The sequence below is a fragment of the Hypomesus nipponensis genome, chromosome 26 (assembly GCF_054491055.1).
Source record: "Hypomesus nipponensis isolate SF chromosome 26, ASM5449105v1, whole genome shotgun sequence".
NCBI classification, from domain to species: domain Eukaryota; kingdom Metazoa; phylum Chordata; class Actinopteri; order Osmeriformes; family Osmeridae; genus Hypomesus; species Hypomesus nipponensis.
Genome location: NC_140386.1, coordinates 3,934,298 through 3,952,707, shown reverse-complemented (window position 1 = coordinate 3,952,707; position 18,410 = coordinate 3,934,298). Strand labels below are relative to the sequence as shown.

General features: G+C 45.0%; 3 protein-coding genes across 4 annotated transcripts; 1 reads left to right on the top strand and 2 right to left on the bottom strand.

Moving 5' to 3' along the window:
- Positions 1-31: 31 nt before the first annotated feature.
- On the top strand, positions 32-3,790 carry LOC146221050 (cytochrome P450 2J2-like). Its single transcript, XM_084692918.1, has 9 exons — positions 32-397; positions 708-867; positions 975-1,124; positions 1,338-1,498; positions 1,802-1,978; positions 2,278-2,419; positions 2,655-2,842; positions 2,932-3,073; positions 3,284-3,790. The coding sequence occupies exons 1-9, from the start codon at positions 197-199 to the stop codon at positions 3,463-3,465; spliced, it is 1,503 nt and encodes a 500-aa protein (XP_084549044.1). The 5' UTR covers positions 32-196; the 3' UTR covers positions 3,466-3,790.
- Positions 3,791-4,447: 657 nt separating this feature from the next.
- On the bottom strand, positions 4,448-11,366 carry LOC146221049 (uncharacterized). Of its 2 annotated transcripts, XM_084693089.1 has the most exons (13): positions 11,183-11,366; positions 10,296-10,445; positions 10,055-10,141; positions 9,854-9,958; positions 9,481-9,768; positions 8,899-9,374; positions 8,467-8,794; positions 7,567-8,368; positions 7,235-7,444; positions 6,528-7,024; positions 6,336-6,440; positions 5,858-6,235; positions 5,505-5,697 (listed from the first exon to the last, which is right to left on the bottom strand). In XM_084693089.1, the coding sequence occupies exons 1-13, from the start codon at positions 11,315-11,317 to the stop codon at positions 5,644-5,646; spliced, it is 3,615 nt and encodes a 1,204-aa protein (XP_084549215.1). In that variant the 5' UTR covers positions 11,318-11,366; the 3' UTR covers positions 5,505-5,643. The 2 variants fall into 2 exon arrangements, with proteins under 2 accessions (XP_084549214.1, XP_084549215.1); XM_084693088.1 differs by having other exon boundaries at positions 4,448-6,235; positions 11,183-11,364.
- Positions 11,367-14,992: 3,626 nt separating this feature from the next.
- On the bottom strand, positions 14,993-18,410 carry LOC146221048 (uncharacterized). The gene is made up of 2 exons (XM_084692283.1): positions 18,014-18,410; positions 14,993-15,402 (listed from the first exon to the last, which is right to left on the bottom strand). The coding sequence occupies exons 1-2, from the start codon at positions 18,408-18,410 to the stop codon at positions 15,173-15,175; spliced, it is 627 nt and encodes a 208-aa protein (XP_084548409.1). The 3' UTR covers positions 14,993-15,172.

The window sequence follows — 18,410 nt, the reverse complement described above, 5'->3', positions numbered from 1 at the left end:
TTGAGCGATAAAGTACGGTATGCCTTTTTACATTTACCTTAAAGGGGAGAGTTCCATATTAGTGAGCAATCAAAATCACTAAAAGGTGCCGAAGAGAAAGACTGTTTGCAAGTTTATTGGTTAGCAAGCTCGTTCAGAAACCTAATGAAATAACCCAATAGAATCCTTTTCAACCAAAGTCTATTCTTAGAGCTGAATGAAGATGTCTCTGAGCTCAACAGTAACAGGATGGCTGGACATTCCAACTATTTTAGTTTTTATGTGCATTTTCCTTTTGCTTACAAACGTAATAAAAAACAAAGCTCCGAAGAATTTTCCCCCTGGACCTTTTTATCTGCCTTTCATTGGAGACTTACATCGACTTGATTCTTCAAGACTTCATCTTCAATTTGATGAGGTATGCCTTATGGTCAATCCTGTTTATCCTCAAATATATAACCTTTACTAAAAAATTCTTCCAGTATAGCAGTCATGTTGTGATATTTATTTTGAAAGATATTGAGAGTCAGATGGCTGAGCGGTGAGGGAGTCGGGCTAGTAATCAGAAGGTTGCTAAATCGATTCCCTGCCGTGTCAAATTACGTTGTATCCTTGGGCAAGGCACTTCACCTTACTTGCCTCGGGGGGAATGTCCCTGTACTGTATGTCGCTCTGGATAAGAGCGTCTGCTAAATGACTGACTCTAAATGTATTCATTTTCTTGTCAGTTCTCTAAGAAATATGGAAAGATTTTCAGCCTCCGTGTAGGACAACCATGGGTCATTGTGAACGGACATAAGCTTGTGAAAGAGGCCTTGGTTCAAAATGGTGAAAACTTTGCAGACCGGCCGTCAATACCCTTATTTGATGATGCTTTTGGAAACCGAGGTAAGTGTAATTACACAGCTGTGGTCAGGTCAACATCTTGTGAATGGAATAATACAATTTGACATTTGCTTTGTTACGTAGAGATGACTCTGTGATATCATCGTCAGGTATTGTCATGTCTAATGGAAATAAGTGGAAACAACAGAGGAGATTTGCCCTCTCCACTCTGAGGAACTTTGGAGCGGGCAAAAAGACCTTGGAGCCTTCCATTCAAACCGAATGCCAATGTTTGAATGAGGCAATAATGGGTGAAAAAGGTATTTGGAATAATGGGTGCAATATGTGTTTACTCTGCTGCCTTGAAACTTCATCACTTATCAACTTTGAATATGACCTTGAAAATGATATTAATGTTTTGTGGATAGTTATAGTAGTAATACATACATCATATAGATGGGTGGATTTTTAAAGTCTTCAACGATACACTTTCTGTATTATGAATTCCAGTTTTGTTTGTTTGTTTCCTTAAGGTAAACCATTTAACCCCCAGTTCCTGATGAACAACGCTGTCTCAAACGTGATTTGCTGCCTGGTGTTTGGGGACCGGTTTGAGTACAGTGACGGGGAGTTCCAAACCCTCCTGAAGATCATAAATAAGGCAATTCAGTTGGAAGGATCCATATGGCCTCTGGTAGAACCATTTAATCTCTCAAACTTTTAGATGTACTTGCTTTAAAACTTGTGTTTATCAAATGTATTGTTTCCGTTTCATTCATTTAGCAGATGCTTTCATCCAAAGAAATATACAATGGGTGATAATAGAACGTACAGCAAGTTAAGGATCAGAAGTGCCAAGTCATATTATGTCGGTGGTCAGAGTCAAGGAGAAGTTTGTATTTCCTAGCCACATTGCAAAGTAACCAAATTGATCTCAGCTACAAAGCGCAGTGAACATCTCGTATTAAAGAACTCACACAAGGTTGAATGTCTGCAGTTGTACAACCTGTCTCCTGCCATCATGAAACGAGTCCCTGGACCACACCAGAAGATCCTTGCCCACTGGAAGAAGGTCATCGCCTTCATAAAGATTAAGATTGAGGAGCACAGTGAGGGCTACGACCCGTCCTGTTCCAGGGACTTCATCGACTGTTTTGTGAAGGAGATTGAGAAGGTGTTTTATTGAGTTTGTTTTAATCAAATCAAATGTATTTGTATAGCCCTTTTTACACGCAAGCATGTCACAGAGGGCTTCACGTACGCTCACGGAACTGCCCCTCGACCAACCTAAACCCTCAAGGAAGATGAGGAAAAACTCGCAGAAAGAAACCTTGGGAAGAGCAATTCAGAGAGCAATTCAGAGAGTTAATGCCTTGATTAATTCTCTTTAAAATTGATCCAAATGCACACGTTTCTAATTGTTCAGCTTGATATGTTTCATAATATATCAAAATGTCTTGTTTTTTTTCAAAGTTCAAGGATGACTCAGAGTCTGGGTTTGACTTAGACAATTTGTTGTATTGCACTCTGGATCTGTTTGTGGCTGGGACAGAGACCACCTCCACTACTTTGTACTGGGGACTACTCTATATGATCAAATACCCAGAAATTCAAGGTATGTGTTCAAGTGACGACCCCACCCCACCCCACCAATCACCTCGTACGATACTGTTATTTATTAAATCTGTGTGTGTATGTTCTTGTGTGTGCGTGTGTCTGTATTTAAGGATGATATATGTGTGTGTGTGTGTGTGCGGGTGCTTGAAAGGCATGCACGCATCACATTATGGCCCCCGTTTCTGTATTGCTTGTGTTGACATCACATCCTGTCATTCCGGATCCCTCCGTAGAAAAGGTCCAGAGAGAGATCGCCGATGTGGTTGGCTCGTCGCGCCCAGTCTCCGTAGCAGACAGGGACAACATGCCCTACACGGATGCAGTCATCCACGAGATCCAGAGAATAGGAAATATCCTACCCCTCAATTTATTTCGCATGGCCACCAAGGACACTCAGCTGGGTGGATACACCATCCCAAAGGTCAGACATTTGGGATGGTCCTGTGACAGGACATTTTTGACCATGACTGAAATATTCAGTGACACAGCATTTTGTGATGTTGTCCTAAGGGCACCTTGGTGGCTGGCACCCTCACATCTGTCCTGTTTGATGAAAGCGAGTGGGAGACCCCCAATACGTTCAACCCGGGACACTTCCTGGACGCGGACGGCAAATTCAGACGAAGAGATGCCTTCCTCCCATTTTCTGCAGGTAAATCAACAGTATTTCCTCGATAAAGTTTGCCCACAGCTTGCACTTAATGCCCAGAGAATACCTATGCCAGATATCACACACTTCTCTATTCAGCATCCTTGACATCACAGTGCATGTATGTCTTTCATGAACATCTCAGACATGATTTGGCCTTCTTGGAGTGCTGGTTTGTGAATTCTTGCTCTGTCTTTGGTACCTCCATCCCAGGTAAGAGAGTGTGTCCGGGGGAACAGCTGGCCAGGATGGAGCTGTTCCTCTTCTTCACCTCCCTCCTCCAGGAGTTCACCTTCTCCGCTCCTCCCGGCACCACTCCAAGCTTGGAATATCAGATAGGTGCCACACATGGGCCCATGCCCTACCAGCTGTGCGCTGCCTCACGCTGCAACTAAGTCACACCTTAAAAACGACAGTCCCCTGGCAGGTCTAACAGGAAGATTAAAAATGGCAGCTTTGTGCACTTAGCATTCGGAAGGGTATTGTTGTTGTCAGATGATGAGGTGAATGTGTTGCTATTTGTATTGCTGTGGAACAGGAAGCGCAAGGCTCAAACATAATGACTAGATCACACAGACTGATATGAATGGTCTGTCGTCATCATCATCTTGTTGTAGGGTAGAAATAAACTATGAAACACTACGTTTCGTGAGCCCAGTCAATATGGGGTTTTACAAGTTTTAACTGCAACATGTTAAATAAAGTTGACAAAAACTACAATATTGTTGTTCTTATAAGATGTAAAGGTCACCATATTGATTAACCTATCACTTGCTGTCAAGAGACGGCTGTTACCAAGTGCCTGTTTTCAAATGAAATACCATAGATGACAGCCAATAAGAGAAGTGTGTCAGGTGGCTGAGCGGTTAGGGAATCGGGCTAGCAATCAGAAGGTTGCCAGTTCGCTTCCCGGCTGCGCCAAAGCTGGCGAACATTCGTCTACCTGAGGGGGGAAGAAAGGAAAGGAGGGGGGAGAAAGGGGGAAGAAGAAAAAGGAGGAAAAAAGAGGGGAAAAAGGAAAAAAGAAAGAAAAAAGGAGAGAAAAAGGGAAGGAAGGGATTTTTATGGCCCATACCTACATCACCAATGTTTTTAAAATGTTGAGGTATATCAGGAATCACAATTAAAACCTTATATTTCTATTTCTATAGACATATATATGGGATAAAAGTTAATCCCAAGGTTCTGGTTTGGCTAAATTGTTGCTAGAAATTCAAGTGGTTATTTTGTATTCTTGGAAATCACATAATCACTGTTTGGTTAATAACAAAACAATGATGATACTAATAACTGTTAAGATAATATTTACAATTAAGTTGATGTATTTAGCAGAAACCTTTATCCACAAAACAAACAAACGAAGCACAGGAAAATACATTTCTGTTGTGATAAAACTTTTATTTTCAGTCATCACAAAGCCATTATACAGCAGTAAGTGAATCCCTCCATTCACTTATTCAACAGTAACTATGGACAATAACTTAAATATATACAGAACAGTAGTGAATCCCTCCGTTCACTTATTCAACAGTAACTATAGACAATAACTTAAATATATACAGAACAGTAGTGAATCCCTCCGTTCACTTATTCAACAGTAACTACAGACAATAAGTTAAATATATACAGAACAGTAGTGAATCCCTCCGTTCACTTATTCAACAGTAACTACAGACATTAACTTAAATATATACAGAACAGTAGTGAATCCCTCCATTCACTTATTCAACAGTAACTACAGACATTAACTTAAATATATACAGAACAGTAGTGAATCCCTCCATTCACTTATTCAACAGTAACTACAGACAATAACAGAAAACATTAACAGAACTATTGACAAAATTAAAGTGTTCAGTGTCCATGCCTCTGGGAGGGGGGTAGAGGGGCACTAGCCCAGTGTCCATGCCTCTGGGAGGGGGGTAGAGGGGCACTAGCCCAGTGTCCATGCCTCTGGGAGGGGGGTAGAGGGGCACTAGCCCAGTGTCCATGCCTCTGGGAGGGGGGTAGAGGGGCACTAGCCCAGTGTCCATGCCTCTGGGAGGGGGTAGAGGGGCACTAGCCCAGTGTCCATGCCTCTGGGAGGGGGGTAGAGGGGCACTAGCCCAGTGTCCATGCCTCTGGGAGGGGGTAGAGGGGCACTAGCCCAGTGTCCATGCCTCTGGGAGGGGGGTAGAGGGGCACTAGCCCAGTGTCCATGCCTCTGGGAGGGGGGTAGAGGGGCATCTACATTTTTTTCATGTCCTCCAACCACTGCTCCTTGGGAACAGCCTCTACAGAGGGGCAGTACACGGTCCCTTTGTACTGACTGTGTCCAGTCTGGGCTGTCCTGAACTGCCCGCATTTCTTGCACGTGTTGTGGGGTACATGGCGGGTTAGTTTTCGGACCGGAGCAGGAGGTGCAGGGAAGATACCTCCCAGGGCCTGTGGAGCAGCGATGAAGACAGGCACCTGTGAGGTCACCGGAGCCAGCACCAACAGACGAGGGGCCGAGGGTGGAGCAGGGAAGAGCTGACGCTGAGCATGCATCTTTATAGCCACCGGTGTCACATCTGTGGACGGGACCTTTCTCTTCAACCGTGCCTGGCCCACGGTGCTGCAGGGCAGTTGGTACTGGAGAGCCGGGCCTGGGTGGGGAAGCGCAGATGGAAGGCGCACATTAGCAGGGGGGAGTGGGTCTGCTGCCGCAGACAAGCGACTGGGCAAGTTCAGCCCCTGCATAACCACAGCGTTGTCCTGCTTCTTCACCCTCTTGTTGTGCCACTGCACAAGGGTGGTGTGGCTTACATCCACTAGCTGCAGTGTGGTCTGCTGCATGACTGTCCCATTTGCCAAAATGCGCTGCCTGATTTTCCTGTAGTCATCCAGGATCAAATTCCATCTGGACACTGCGCCAGTCCCCTTCTTCTTGGGAGAGCGATGGATGGCACAGAGCCTGACGAAGATCAGTTCAATCAGGCGGCAGCAATCAGGCCATTGGGCAAGTGGGGCAGTGGTGGTGAGTGCGTGCCTCTTCATGCTCTCTACCCCTGGAGTGAACTCCTGCCTTTTCTTTGGAGACCTGAACCTCCCTGTGTCCAGCCTGCTCTGGTGTCTGGCAGCAAAGGTAACCCTCTGCTGGTCGTAGTCCAGCAGGTTCTGCCACAGAGCAACAATGTTGCTTACCTACACACAGAGAACACATGAGAAGACAAAAAGATGTGCAAGTGTGAACATTTTTGGCAGGGCACAGAGGTAATGTAGCAAGACAATAAATGTTATTGACCTGCTGGTTGGTGAGGGCCAGAGAGGATTGGTTCCTCAGCTCCACCAAACACTCTGCCAAGCTGTCAACTCTGTCTAAGCCCGGCATGCCAGAGTCATCCACAGCCTGAAAATAAATAAACAAAAATGAGCATCACAGTGGAAGGTCAGTGAAGTGGGACAAAACGCAGATACATTGATTTTCTTAAGATACCAGGGAGGGAGCAGCCAGGGAGGCAGCAGGCAGGGAGGGAGCAGTCAGAGAGGCAGCAGGCAGGGTGTTAGTAGCCTGGGAGGCAGAAGGCATGATGGGAGTAGCCATGGAGGCAGGAGGCAGGGTGGGAGCAGCCATGGAGGCAGGAGGCAGGGTGGGAGCAGCCATGGAGGCAGGAGGCAGGGTGGGAGCAGCCATGGAGGCAGGAGGCAGGGTGGGAGCAGCCATGGAGGCAGGAGGCAGGGTGGGAGCAGCCATGGAGGCAGGAGGCAGGGTGGGAGCAGCCATGGAGGCAGGAGGCAGGGTGGGAGTAGTGAAGCTTGGGTCATCCAGGAGACTTGACACAGCAAGACTTGGTTCTTCCTCGAAGCCCTCATCTTCTTCTTCCTCGCCCTCGTGAACATCCTCCAGCATGCCCTCTGTCTCCTCTGAGTCGGGGTTCACGTTGAGAGACTGCCCAGTCTGACTCAGCAGGTAGTCAACACCAATCAGCTCTCCTATAAAATAGTACAGACAGTCACATACATTATTAGCTGTATTTGTAGCATTCTTTAAAGATACTGTTTAATATCAGAGTAGTGTATCTGTATCATGTGCAAGTAAGTGTATGGTTTGCTTTGGTAATGGGCATAGTAAAAATAAAGTTTAAGTTAGAACACAGAAAACCCACAAACAGTATTATATATCCAGATATCAGCTTGACATACCAGTGTATTTGGCAGGTGGCCTGAAGGTTGGCACAAATGCCCGGCCAAACACTTTCAGGCTGTTGGTGTTCACACAGTGGGCCACATCCCCGGAGTAGGTGAGGAGGGACGATGGCTTGCTGGTCACTGCTGCAGTCCCCCGATCCTGGTTCCACCTATTTAGGCCTTCCAGGAGGTACAGCTGGAAATTCAGTGCGTTTGCACTGGTTCCTGAAGAAAATATATAAATGATGTCGGCCAATAAAAAAAAGGTCTTGCTTTAGAATCTGAATAATGGTTTCATAAAAAGACATTCAATCATTGAAAACATTATACATAAGAGAGACACCAACCTGGAATGAACCTGTTTAGGTGGCAATGGAATGACTCCAGGGATGTGGACCCCCTGGCACAGCGGTACCTGGTCAGTAGGACACCCCCCTTGGTGGTGGTTCCTACCTCAGTGTACAGCTGTACCCCTGGCACGTCCTGGATACACTTGACGTGGTGTTTCTGCACACGCCAGATGTGCTCCATGCGCACCTGGTCCAGCAGTGGCACCCCCATGAGGTCTCTACCTCTGGCACCCCCCAGTTCCTGCAGCAGCCGGTCGATGAGGCTGATGGTGGTCTCTTCGCCGCGTGTCTTCCTGCGGCAGTAGAGGCTCAGCTCCATCTTGGAGATCTTGGTGTCCACCACAAGATCAGTTATGGATGGCACACCCTCCTGCCTGAGCTGTGCTCTCTTTGCCTGCCGCAACAGAGTGAGGTCCCCTGAATCCCACTCAAAGATGCAGGCAGACAGCGATCCCATAAAGGTGGGGTAGAGTGGGTGAGCGTCGGTGGTGCAGCCGATAGCCATCCTCCTCATAAAGTGCCAGATGTCCAGCCGTATGTGGAGGTCTGGCCACTCTCCAAACCTGGTCTGCAGCTTGCTCGGCCCCTCACTTTTGCAGCAGCCACAGTCCACATACAGCAGCACTGGGGGTGGAACAGCTGCCTGGCGGTACCGCTCCATCACACCAGACACCATGCGATCCAATCCCGGCCCCTCCTGCACCGTCAGGACACTGGTCAGGATCTGTCCAACCTCGTTCCCAAGGGAGGTCACCCAGAGAGCTGTCCCCTTGCCATGGCCAGACAGCTTCTTTGTGATCTAGAATGTGACAAAAGTTGTTTGTTTATATGAGTATATATTACATCCATGGTAATGTACACAGTAATGTACAATTACACAGTCAAATGATGTATTACCTTTTTGGTTGAATCCATTTTTAAAATGGAGCCAAACGTGGATGTGATGCTGGCCTTGATGTGGTCCATGCGGGAGAGGATGTCCCTGCCATACACAGACAACAGCCAACGACTGGTGGGAATGTCGATGGGCTCAGGGGGCTCTTGGCAGACCACTGGGAAAAGACTGGGTCGATCCACAAAGTCAGCACACTCCCCAAGATAGTGTGCCAACCGGGTCAGCCATTCCTCCCCATGGTTCTCCTTGAGCTGCTTTACCAGGCGTGTTGGACTGTTGCCAAGGGTCCTTTCCCGAAGCATCCGAACGACACGAATGTCACAAGCATACCTGACAGGCCCATTGTTGGAGTGATTAGTTACATGTTTATTGGAGGGTAATGTCAGTTGTTATAGGCTTCACAATCACCATCTTTTCAAAAATGCATTACTCACTTGCAGGTCAGGATGAGCCGGAACAGATTCTGGTGTGGCAGGTCCAGCTGGTCCCTGACAGTCTGACTGGTCGACAGAGTGGTCAGGAAACACACAGAGCACCTGAGTGTCTCTGTCACCATTAGGTAGTACCTGTCGATGTCAAGGACCTTCCGAGCTCTCCTGTGAATGCCAGCACCCGTCAACTGCTTCCCACAAGCTGGGCAGAACACCCTCACCCTCCACAGGCGGTAGGGCATCCACACCATCAGCCAATGGGTGAAGAAGCGGTCGGGTGTTGGCGTCTGATGATAAATCAGTGCTGGAACAGGGGGCTCGTACCACAGCTTCAAATCTGGCCGCAGTTTGCCGGAGTGAAAGAGGGTGTTGGAAATCCACCTCTGATCTTGCACAGGGATTGACTTGCTCAGCTCACCCGGCAACCACACAGAAGCTGTCGCCCCAGTAGCAGCTGGATGGATTTCTCCTGCCCCGTCCTGTTTGAGAGACAACAGCAAATAAGAATGTTTTTTTTGCGTTCAAAAAGGCTACTCTCAAGATGACTTGAAACATAACAAGACAAAAAGGAGACGCTGTACTCACAGTGGCTACTTCCATGCTGGCGCTAACAGCAGGGCTGGGGGTCCTCACAGAGGATAGAGGCGGAGCAGGGCTGGGGGTCCTCACAGAGGATAGAGGCGGAGCAGGGCTGGGGGTCCTCACAGAGGATAGAGGAGGAGCGGGGCTGGGGGTCCTCACAGAGGATAGAGGCGGAGCGGGGCTGGGGGTCCTCACAGAGGATGGAGGAGGAGCAGGGCTGGGGGTCTTCCTCGCCACAATATTGGGCTTCACTGAGGCAGACTGTGACCCACCAAAGCGTGATTTAGTGAACTGCAAGGAGAAACAGAGTTAATTTTGTTATTCAGCACATACAAAATGATTTATATAAAACATGAATAATCAAGAAAAGATTTACCATTGCCACACTCAGAGGGGGCCGCAGGAAAGAAGGCTGGACTGCAGCACCAGTGGGCAAGTCTGAAGCCACAGACTGTGGTGCCTGAGGTGGCTGAGTGGCAGTCTGCTAAAACAACAGCATGTCATGTAATGTATCAGCAACAGCCTTGTAAGAGACATGAGATGCAAGATAGTCGATGTTTTTTTTTTTATACATCACCTTAACAGCATGGAATCCACAATTACAGACCATGGACCCTCCAAAAAGGGCAGTCTGACCACGGGCCTGCATGGGGCATTTCTCAATCTGAAACAATCAGAATAGTTATTCAGCCAGAGTCACTCAGTGTACAGTCCATTGTCTGATATTATCTGCACCATTGTATTGACCATTTTTCATCAAGTGACCTGCAGTCTAATGTCTGTAAGAAGTAATAAGCACATATTTTGCAGTACTTTACCTTTTGATAGAGGTCATGCCATTTCCGCTGCCTTGGGGCAGGTCTATTGCCTCCTCCAGCAGGCCAAACCCCTGAGCCAGCAAATGCCCTCAGCCTCGCCATCCACTCTCCAACTCCCATGGATTTGTGGCTCTTAGGCTTGGTGCTCATCTACAATAACAGAGACATATTAATAACTGTAGTTACAACTATGTATGGAAGTGCTGAACCAACTTGTGCATGCTCATAAGTACAGTAACATAAGCAAACTAGACTGCTAAAGGTTTTTGTTTAGTTTTTAACAGCTTACTGTATCTACAATGATTGACAACTGTCATTCTTACCAAAGCTTCAGGTACTGTAGGATCATTATGAATTCCATTATTCATTGGAGGTAGACCCACTTTAAATGAATGTAAGTAGCTAAGTGCCTACAGTAAAGGACTAGTTAATATTTACACTAAAACCGTAGAAGTTTAAACTAGGTACTGTAAGCAGACCCCGCAATGTCGACAAGTTATAATACTGAATGTTGGTTACTGTACGTTACTGTACTGCACTGTCTGTACTGTAGCTAGCTATTAGTACAGTACCTACTGTACAGTACCTCCGCTTGTCAGACGTAATAGACGTAGAGCTATAGCACGTTAACTAATTAACTAATCTGAATCTGATACTAACACTAACTTGAATTATTGCGAATATATCCTGCCTGTTTCCTCTCACGATTACATTAGAAATTAGCGTTACTGTACAGTACAGTAATACTAGTAGCGATTGCTAATATTAGCTAAGGTGACTAAAGTTTAACATGACACTGGACAACAACATGTTAACGTGACTTTGCCTGACGGATGTAATACAATATATTCCTATTTAAGTAGAAAATAAAATTAATGTTCACTTACTTTGATGCTTTCTTGTAGGTTTGTACCGACAGTAAACAGTTTGTGTAGTAGTGACAGCCAACGGACTTTTCTTCTGACAGAAAGTTTTCTAACGGACTCACAATGGAAAGAAGCGCTGTGATTGGCTGTATCCATTCTCACTCAATGACGTGATTGGCCTAAATCCAATCCACATTGGACAGTTAGTATCCTGATTGGATGGTGAGATTGGAGTTTAGGTAGCCGATCCTGCCCCAGGTAGCGCCAAAGCGCCAAAGCACGTTGTGTCCTTGGGCAAGGCTTTTCACCCTACTTGCCTCGGGGGAACTGTACCTGTACTTAGTGTAAGTCGCTCTGGGTAAGAGCGTCAGCTAAATGTAAATGTCAATTTGGTCAGCGGTGATTAGCGTAAAGCGGTGCACCGAGTGAAAACTACTTTGTTCCGGTCCGGTCTACAGTCTATGACCCAGCACAAGCGTCAGTACCCACTGTTTTTCCCTACCTTACATTTAGTATGAAATTAGATATTTACCGAATCCCAATACTCCCCCTTACCCCTACCCCCTTCCCCTTAGTTTTGCGCGTTCCCGTGAGAGCTAGTGGTGTCCCAATACTCTTTTTAAACTAGGGGTAGGGCTAAGACCATAGGCGTATCCAGCCCTATTTTGGGGGGCTGGAGCCCCCCCCAAAAGTTTCATTAGCCCCCCCACCGCCAAAATAAATAAATATATATATATATATTTTTTTTTACATCTAAATTTGTTAATTTAATTTCCTAAAACCCACTAGAGGACACTACTTGAAAGGATATATTTTTAAAATTATTCTGAAGGAACATGCCCTAGACCCCTCTAGTTTTGCTGGGTCAGGAAAAATTATAGGTTTTATCCAGGTGCTTAGTCCCCCAAAAGTGGGAACCTAGATTCGCCCCTGGCTAAGACGAAGGGGTAGCCTGACGTTGTCATACTCATAATTCTAGTCAGAATATGAGTCTGAAAACTCTCCTTTGGGCTGTGACTACGGGGCGTGTTTCAACCGAACTCGTAAAACAAATGCCTCTTCGCTCAATTGGATAGACCTACAACCAATCAGAGCAACATAATATGTTGTTTGTTGAAAACGAATTCAACCCAAGGGCTCTTTCGTGACGTTGTTGATTAGGTTACTGTTGATCATCTGTCCATCATGTATAAAGCCCGCCCTGGCAATTTCATTGGTCCGTCCCGATCCTGGTTTTATGTAGTTGTTCCCAATACGAGACCCTCCAGACCCAACTTCCCGACCAAATTTTTTTGTGAGCCAGAGAAGTTGGGCTGGCAGCCAGGCTAACGAAGGGGTTTACACCCCTTAAAACCAAGTAAGATCGGGAGCTTACTTGAAACCTAGTGTAACCTTGTAACCTATGCGAATACTGCGCGACTGGCAACAATAGGCCAGATCATCCAGAGAGTCCGATAAATGTAATATTGATAATTAATTGATTGAAAATTAAAAGTTAATTAATTGATTAAATTATTATGACAGTCTTGTACGTATTTAATTGCAACCATTTTCCTAATTTAAACGTTTCTAAAAATCACTAGTTTGGTAGGCTAATGTTACAGTGCTGATTTGCACAACAGTCCCCCATTTCTCTGACTAGCATGTCTACAGTTTTAAGTAAACTCAATTAGCAGCGAATTTCGTTTGATATCAGTGCATAACACCACTTGCTTTGGAGATATCTATCGATACGTGCTCGATGACATAGGCTACCAGTAACCAAGTAGCGGAGTATAGGGATTTGGCCTTATTCGCTATTCCCGTGCAACTAGTATAAGCCAGCAACTCAAGGCGCGGCGCGGTTGTGCTCTGTTACAATGTGTGCCTTTTAATGTACGTGTAGCCGATGTGGTGAAACTCGCTCCTCAAGTATTTAATAATCCACCCGCGTCAACTACTCGTTAGCTTTTCTTTGGCATAGTTGGTAGCAGTTGCGCTTCGAAGTCAAGAGTTGGAAGTTCCGATTCCCGGTGGGAGTGAACATCGGCCTGCATGTCTCTGACGGCGCATGCAAGACCACGTCTGTGATATACCGATCTGAAACCACCTCCAAGTTGTGTTTTGTTTTTCACCTATTTTGTTTGGCGGGGTCTCTTGTTCTTTAATTCTTTGCCGTGAGAGTGCCCTCTTTTGGGGTGATGAATTATGATCATTTGATCTTGGTTATTTTGTAGCAGGCATAGCAGCAAAATCGCAGCTTTGGTGCAGTTCTTTGTATTAGTGGCTTGTGTGAGCACTGAGCACTTTATGGGATTGTGCAACATTGTAAATAAATTGCATTATTTTCGTACGCCGCCTCCTCCCTCATGCATTTATTTGAAAAACCCATAGTGGGGAATACCGCCCTAGCTACCATTATTCTTGTCCAAGATTCAGTCTGGTGGAGGTTACACTTGTACTTATTACATGATATCGCTACAATCATTAGAATGAGGAAGCAAACAGAAATAGGATTGCAGATGACAAACAGGCAAAGAGACACCCACAATCTTCTGAGGTGAGGTGGTCACTGTGACCTGATTCCTCACCCTGTCTCACTAAGATGGCACTCTGGCCCCAGGCGTTGTACCCAGTCCAGGGAACAACTTTGAAGTACATAAAAAAAGCTTCAGGCAAGCAACTTCTCTTCAGTGACATTTATTGCAGACAAGTTTCTGAGCAAACTCTGCCAAAGCTAGCATATGTGAATGTACATTTGCTTGAGAAAGAGGTTATTCTGGTTTGGGGTCGGGGCACTTAGTTATGGCGTGGTGGGATAATGTATACATGTGAGTAGAAAATAAATATAACGTTACAGAAATCCCTTTGTTATTACCTTGGATGCTACAGTCAGTACAAATCCACAATCAACAGCAGCTGCACATAGCCCTTGATAGAGGTAAACAAGATTAATAGACAAACATTTTCCACTTACATTACATTTAATATCAAAAACTAGGACTAAATGGTAAGATTAAAACCATTCACAGAGAATGCCACATGGTACAATTTTCCAAATGTTTTTATATTTTTTTAGGCTTATCCAAATAAATCAAGAGATGCTGCAGATAAAACATGGGGTGACACACAACTTTGCTTTTAAACCCATGATAATTATTGAAGTCATTGCCATCACAATTAGAACTCAGTATTTACCTTGTGATCCCACAGAGTTAGGGCTGAATGTGTCTGGTTGGACAAAAATGGAATAAAGAGACTTCTGATTTCTGTAATCAAACAAGTCGTTCTGAAACAACCACTAAATTTCAAGGAAATGACATTTGAATGTATGGTTTTTGTTATCACTGTTGTAATTACAGCATCACTATATACATTGAGAATACCAGTTAATCAATAAATGTGTGTGGTGCTTGTCGTACTCGTGTGGCGATATAGTAAATTAGTTGGTGTCAATGTATTACACTGGTATGGGAGAAAAAAAACTAAACATTAATTGATGGACATCCAACCTGTTCCCATATTTTTTTTTTCCCCTCACCTGGCAAACAGCGTAATAAGGGTTGAACAGATTAAATAGGAGAAAGCTGATTTGATAGACACTGTACTTAAACAACAGCACTGTACATTAAAGAGTGAATGCATACTGTACGTGAACAGGAAAGGTTACAGGGGTTTACAGTGGGTCACACAAGGTCACAAGTGCAATGTATACAGTCACATTAGATGGCTACAGAGAACAAAAGCCCCAAGAAAAGTCATTCAAGATCTGTCTTTCAACTGTTCTCTTCGAAGATTTCCAAATCCCCGTACAGTGATGATTCCAGTTTTACCGCTAACCGACTCCTCCTTGCAAATGCTCCACCTCAGCATTTGTGACCATAAAAATAGCCAACATGATGCCAAACATGAAACTGTTGAGCGATGAACAGTGTAAATATGTTTGGTTTTCAGTAGACAAGACTGCTCCACTTGTTAATGGAAAGTCACCTTTAATTCTCTCAGGGAAACATTAAAAAGTTAAACGTGGGTTTAAGTCCCACTGTGTGTATCCAGCGGCAGTTGTAAAGTCTCATCTATGTGGACGACCAGATCTTCTGGTTTGGATGCGTCCAGATCATTACTGGGGTTATGGGTAATGTAGTTCATGTCCACCATTCGTGGCCTTTCACTCATCTCACTCATCTCGTTCGTGCTGTTCGTTATACAGTTGATGTCACTCTTGCTTCTGTTGGTCGTGCGCCGAGATCCAAACACCCACTCTGTAAAGAGACAGAAATTAATGACACTTGCATTCAGCCATTCAACACGGATGCACATCCACGAGAAGCATTTATCAATGCTTTTGTGTGGCACCTCTAAATAAATACAAGCAAATATTACTATTCCCAGTCCTCAAGCTATAATGAATACATTAAGAAACACAAATAATTGTGACACTTTGGCACATTATGGATGCATGCAACTTTGCATTCACAATGTGCGATGCAAACTATACTGACTGAGGGGAAAAAAAGGTTTTAAATATGTTAGAGTAATTCAAATAGAGTTCAACCTGTGTCATTCCAGGTTGTTTTTTTATAGTTGTGACTGAGATGTCTCATAAAGTCTGTTGTCACTGTACTGAGACAATGACCCTAACGGTAGGATAAAGAGTGTGTGTCTACAGAATGCTGATGTCTAGCACGTGGACAGCGACAGATAACACAGGTAGTCAGATGGCTGAGCGGTGAGCGAGTCGGGCTAGTAATCAGAAGATTGCCGGATCGATTCCCGGCCATGCCAAATGACGTTGTGTCATTTGTCATTTGGTCAAGGCACTTCACCCTACTTGCCTCGGGAAGAGTGTCCCTGTACTTACTGTAAGTCGCTCTGAATAAGAGCGTCTGCCAAATGACTAAATGTAAATGTAGATGGAGCCGGACAGTAAAGGTGGACATGGGGGATAAAACCTTAAATGCATGTCAGAGAAGAAAAAAAAACCCACTGGAACTTAATTCCAGTAAGGCAAAACACCATCAAGTTGTTTCTGGATAGATGCCTGCCACAAACCTAGAGAGGGAGACATCAATCACTGTTAGATAGGGAAGTGGAATTAAGGCAGACAGGCAGTGTGAAGGGAAAGCAAAAGGATGAGTCCATGGTGAAATTGTGCCCTCTGACACACACACCCGATGCTCGTCCGTGGATCTATGTGTCGTGACTTAAAGCTATATTTTATCCATGCAAAAATAGATATTGCATATCCTTCATGTATAAATCAATTTCAATTCCACCTTTGTCTGCAATGTGGGATGAAAATCCAACGGATAAATTCCTGTGATTCCTTGTGTCTGACCCTTCTCGTGTCACATCCTATTAAGGGTGTGGCAGCGTCACACTACAACCAGGGGCCAAGACGCTCTCTTCTATGCCACCCTGGGGAGGAAGGACACGCCCTCTGCGGGCACAACAGCCTGCACATTTACACCTCAAGAACACGGCCTGGGACCAAAACATCCAGTGCAGAGAGAGCAGGGGAGGGTTGAGGGATATGTGTGGGGGAAGAGGGTCAGCAAACACAGGCAGGGGCCGCTTCCAGCAGGTGAGTGGGTCAGGGGAAATCTCTGGGGCTGGTTGAGTGCTGGGGAAGGATGTTTCAGCATGGCATCTGCTAGCTGGTTCACTAGACCTGACCTCCACCTGGTGTAAAGGTAGACTGTATGAACAGGCACATTCCGAATTAAACACAATTGGGTTGTTTTTCTCATTACTCATTACAAATATTTACTGTAATCATTGAGTAGGTACTCAATGATTACAGTAAATATTTGTCTTCTGTCAATACCAAACTTGTAGATTGGAATTGGCTCGGCCAGATGGGTCTACATTAGTACCATAACATATTTATTGCTGTATGTAAAGATGGGGAATTCAGAGGGGAAATGATTATCAGGCCCTGTCATAGTGCCGAACACTCAAACACATACAGTACATACACCCAAAAACTGGTGCCAAAATGCAGAACAAATGTTCCAGCCTCTGATTCATGACTTTCATTGTTCTTTTCACATGCAGTGTTTTGACAGTTATACATTTATGGTTTTACTATTGTTTTAACTACTTATTTGGTTTCATTTAATGGTTTGTCCGGTTGTGTTTTGTCCTATTGTATTTGTTGTGACTCCTTAACGACTGGCAGCTGACAATGAATTCCATATCCATAAATCAACAGAAACACACACGTAGTCCCATAAATACAAACACAATCACAGAGATATAAAAAACACACGCAAACACACACTTCTGCATCCACAAAGATTACAGTATCTGTCTACAGTACAATATTATTCTGAACAATTCATCAGTGTCAGATAACTCTGCCTTCATCTCTGTTTTGCACCAAGGTCAAATTCCTTAGTGTGGGAGCTGTCATGCTCCTGTTCAATGTTAAGACAATTACGATATGTGGCGTATTATTTAACAGTTAAGGAAATATAGTTGTAGCTTACATGCAGAATGCACATATTTGGTCACATTAAGAGACGTACATATTCGGCCACATTAACAAACATGAGAATACAGGCTGTGTATGTGTCAGCTAAACTTACTGCGTTGTGAGGCAATGAGCCAAAACTTTGCATCCATAACAATCCCTGACACAGATGCTCATGCTAACATCATGTGCTTGACACACAGACACACACACAATGTATCTGTCCCCCCCCATATTTCTCTCCCTGTTAAGCTCTCTGTCTCTCTCTCTCTCTGTCTCTCTCTCTCTCTCTCTCTCTCTCTCTCTCTGTCTCTCTCTCTCTCTCTCTCTCTCTCTCTCTGACATACATCCACACACACACACACACACACGGTTTGAGCACAAAATGTGACACATACCAATTAGATCATGAACCAGATCCTTGACCAGGTGGCCAACTATAGCGTAAGCCACTGCGACCACCACCAGAGCTGCCATGACCAAGTACAGTACGGCTTTGGGAAGGGGTATAGGGTCCCGGGCAGGAGTCCTGTAGTCTGTGTACAGAAGGTCGCTTTCGGAGTAAGAATATTGAAAAACATGCTCCATGCCGGAAGTATGATTTGAATTAATCGGGGGGTTACTTGCGCTCATGCCCCTCAAGTCTGGCTCTAAAGCGGTCACCATGGTCGTGGTCACAGCCTCTGCTTTGTCTATTCCCTTGTGGACCAAACCCACCGTTCTGTTCACAAGTGGCAATATTTGAGAGAGAAAATAGCTCCAGTCCTTAATTGCACTGATGTTGCATAAAAACAT

What these genes read in the sequence shown, in the direction of transcription:
- LOC146221050 (XM_084692918.1), top strand. Translation starts at nt 197, where the DNA reads ATGAAGATGTCTCTGAGCTCAACAGTAACAGGATGGCTGGACATTCCA. An exon ending in GGCAATAATGGGTGAAAAAG is followed by an intron (nt 1,125 to 1,337) that starts GTATTTGGAATA and finishes TGTTTCCTTAAG; the next exon opens with GTAAACCATTTAACCCCCAG. An exon ending in CAAATACCCAGAAATTCAAG is followed by an intron (nt 2,420 to 2,654) that starts GTATGTGTTCAA and finishes ATCCCTCCGTAG; the next exon opens with AAAAGGTCCAGAGAGAGATC.
- LOC146221049 (XM_084693088.1), bottom strand. Translation starts at nt 11,317, where the DNA reads ATGGATACAGCCAATCACAGCGCTTCTTTCCATTGTGAGTCCGTTAGA. An exon ending in CCTAAACAGGTTCATTCCAG is followed by an intron (nt 7,445 to 7,566) that starts GTTGGTGTCTCT and finishes TATTTTCTTCAG; the next exon opens with GAACCAGTGCAAACGCACTG. An exon ending in GCCACCTGCCAAATACACTG is followed by an intron (nt 7,025 to 7,234) that starts GTATGTCAAGCT and finishes ACTATTTTATAG; the next exon opens with GAGAGCTGATTGGTGTTGAC.
- LOC146221048 (XM_084692283.1), bottom strand. Translation starts at nt 18,410, where the DNA reads ATGTTTTTATGCAACATCAGTGCAATTAAGGACTGGAGCTATTTTCTC. An exon ending in TCTGGTTCATGATCTAATTG is followed by an intron (nt 15,403 to 18,013) that starts GTATGTGTCACA and finishes GTCTCTTTACAG; the next exon opens with AGTGGGTGTTTGGATCTCGG.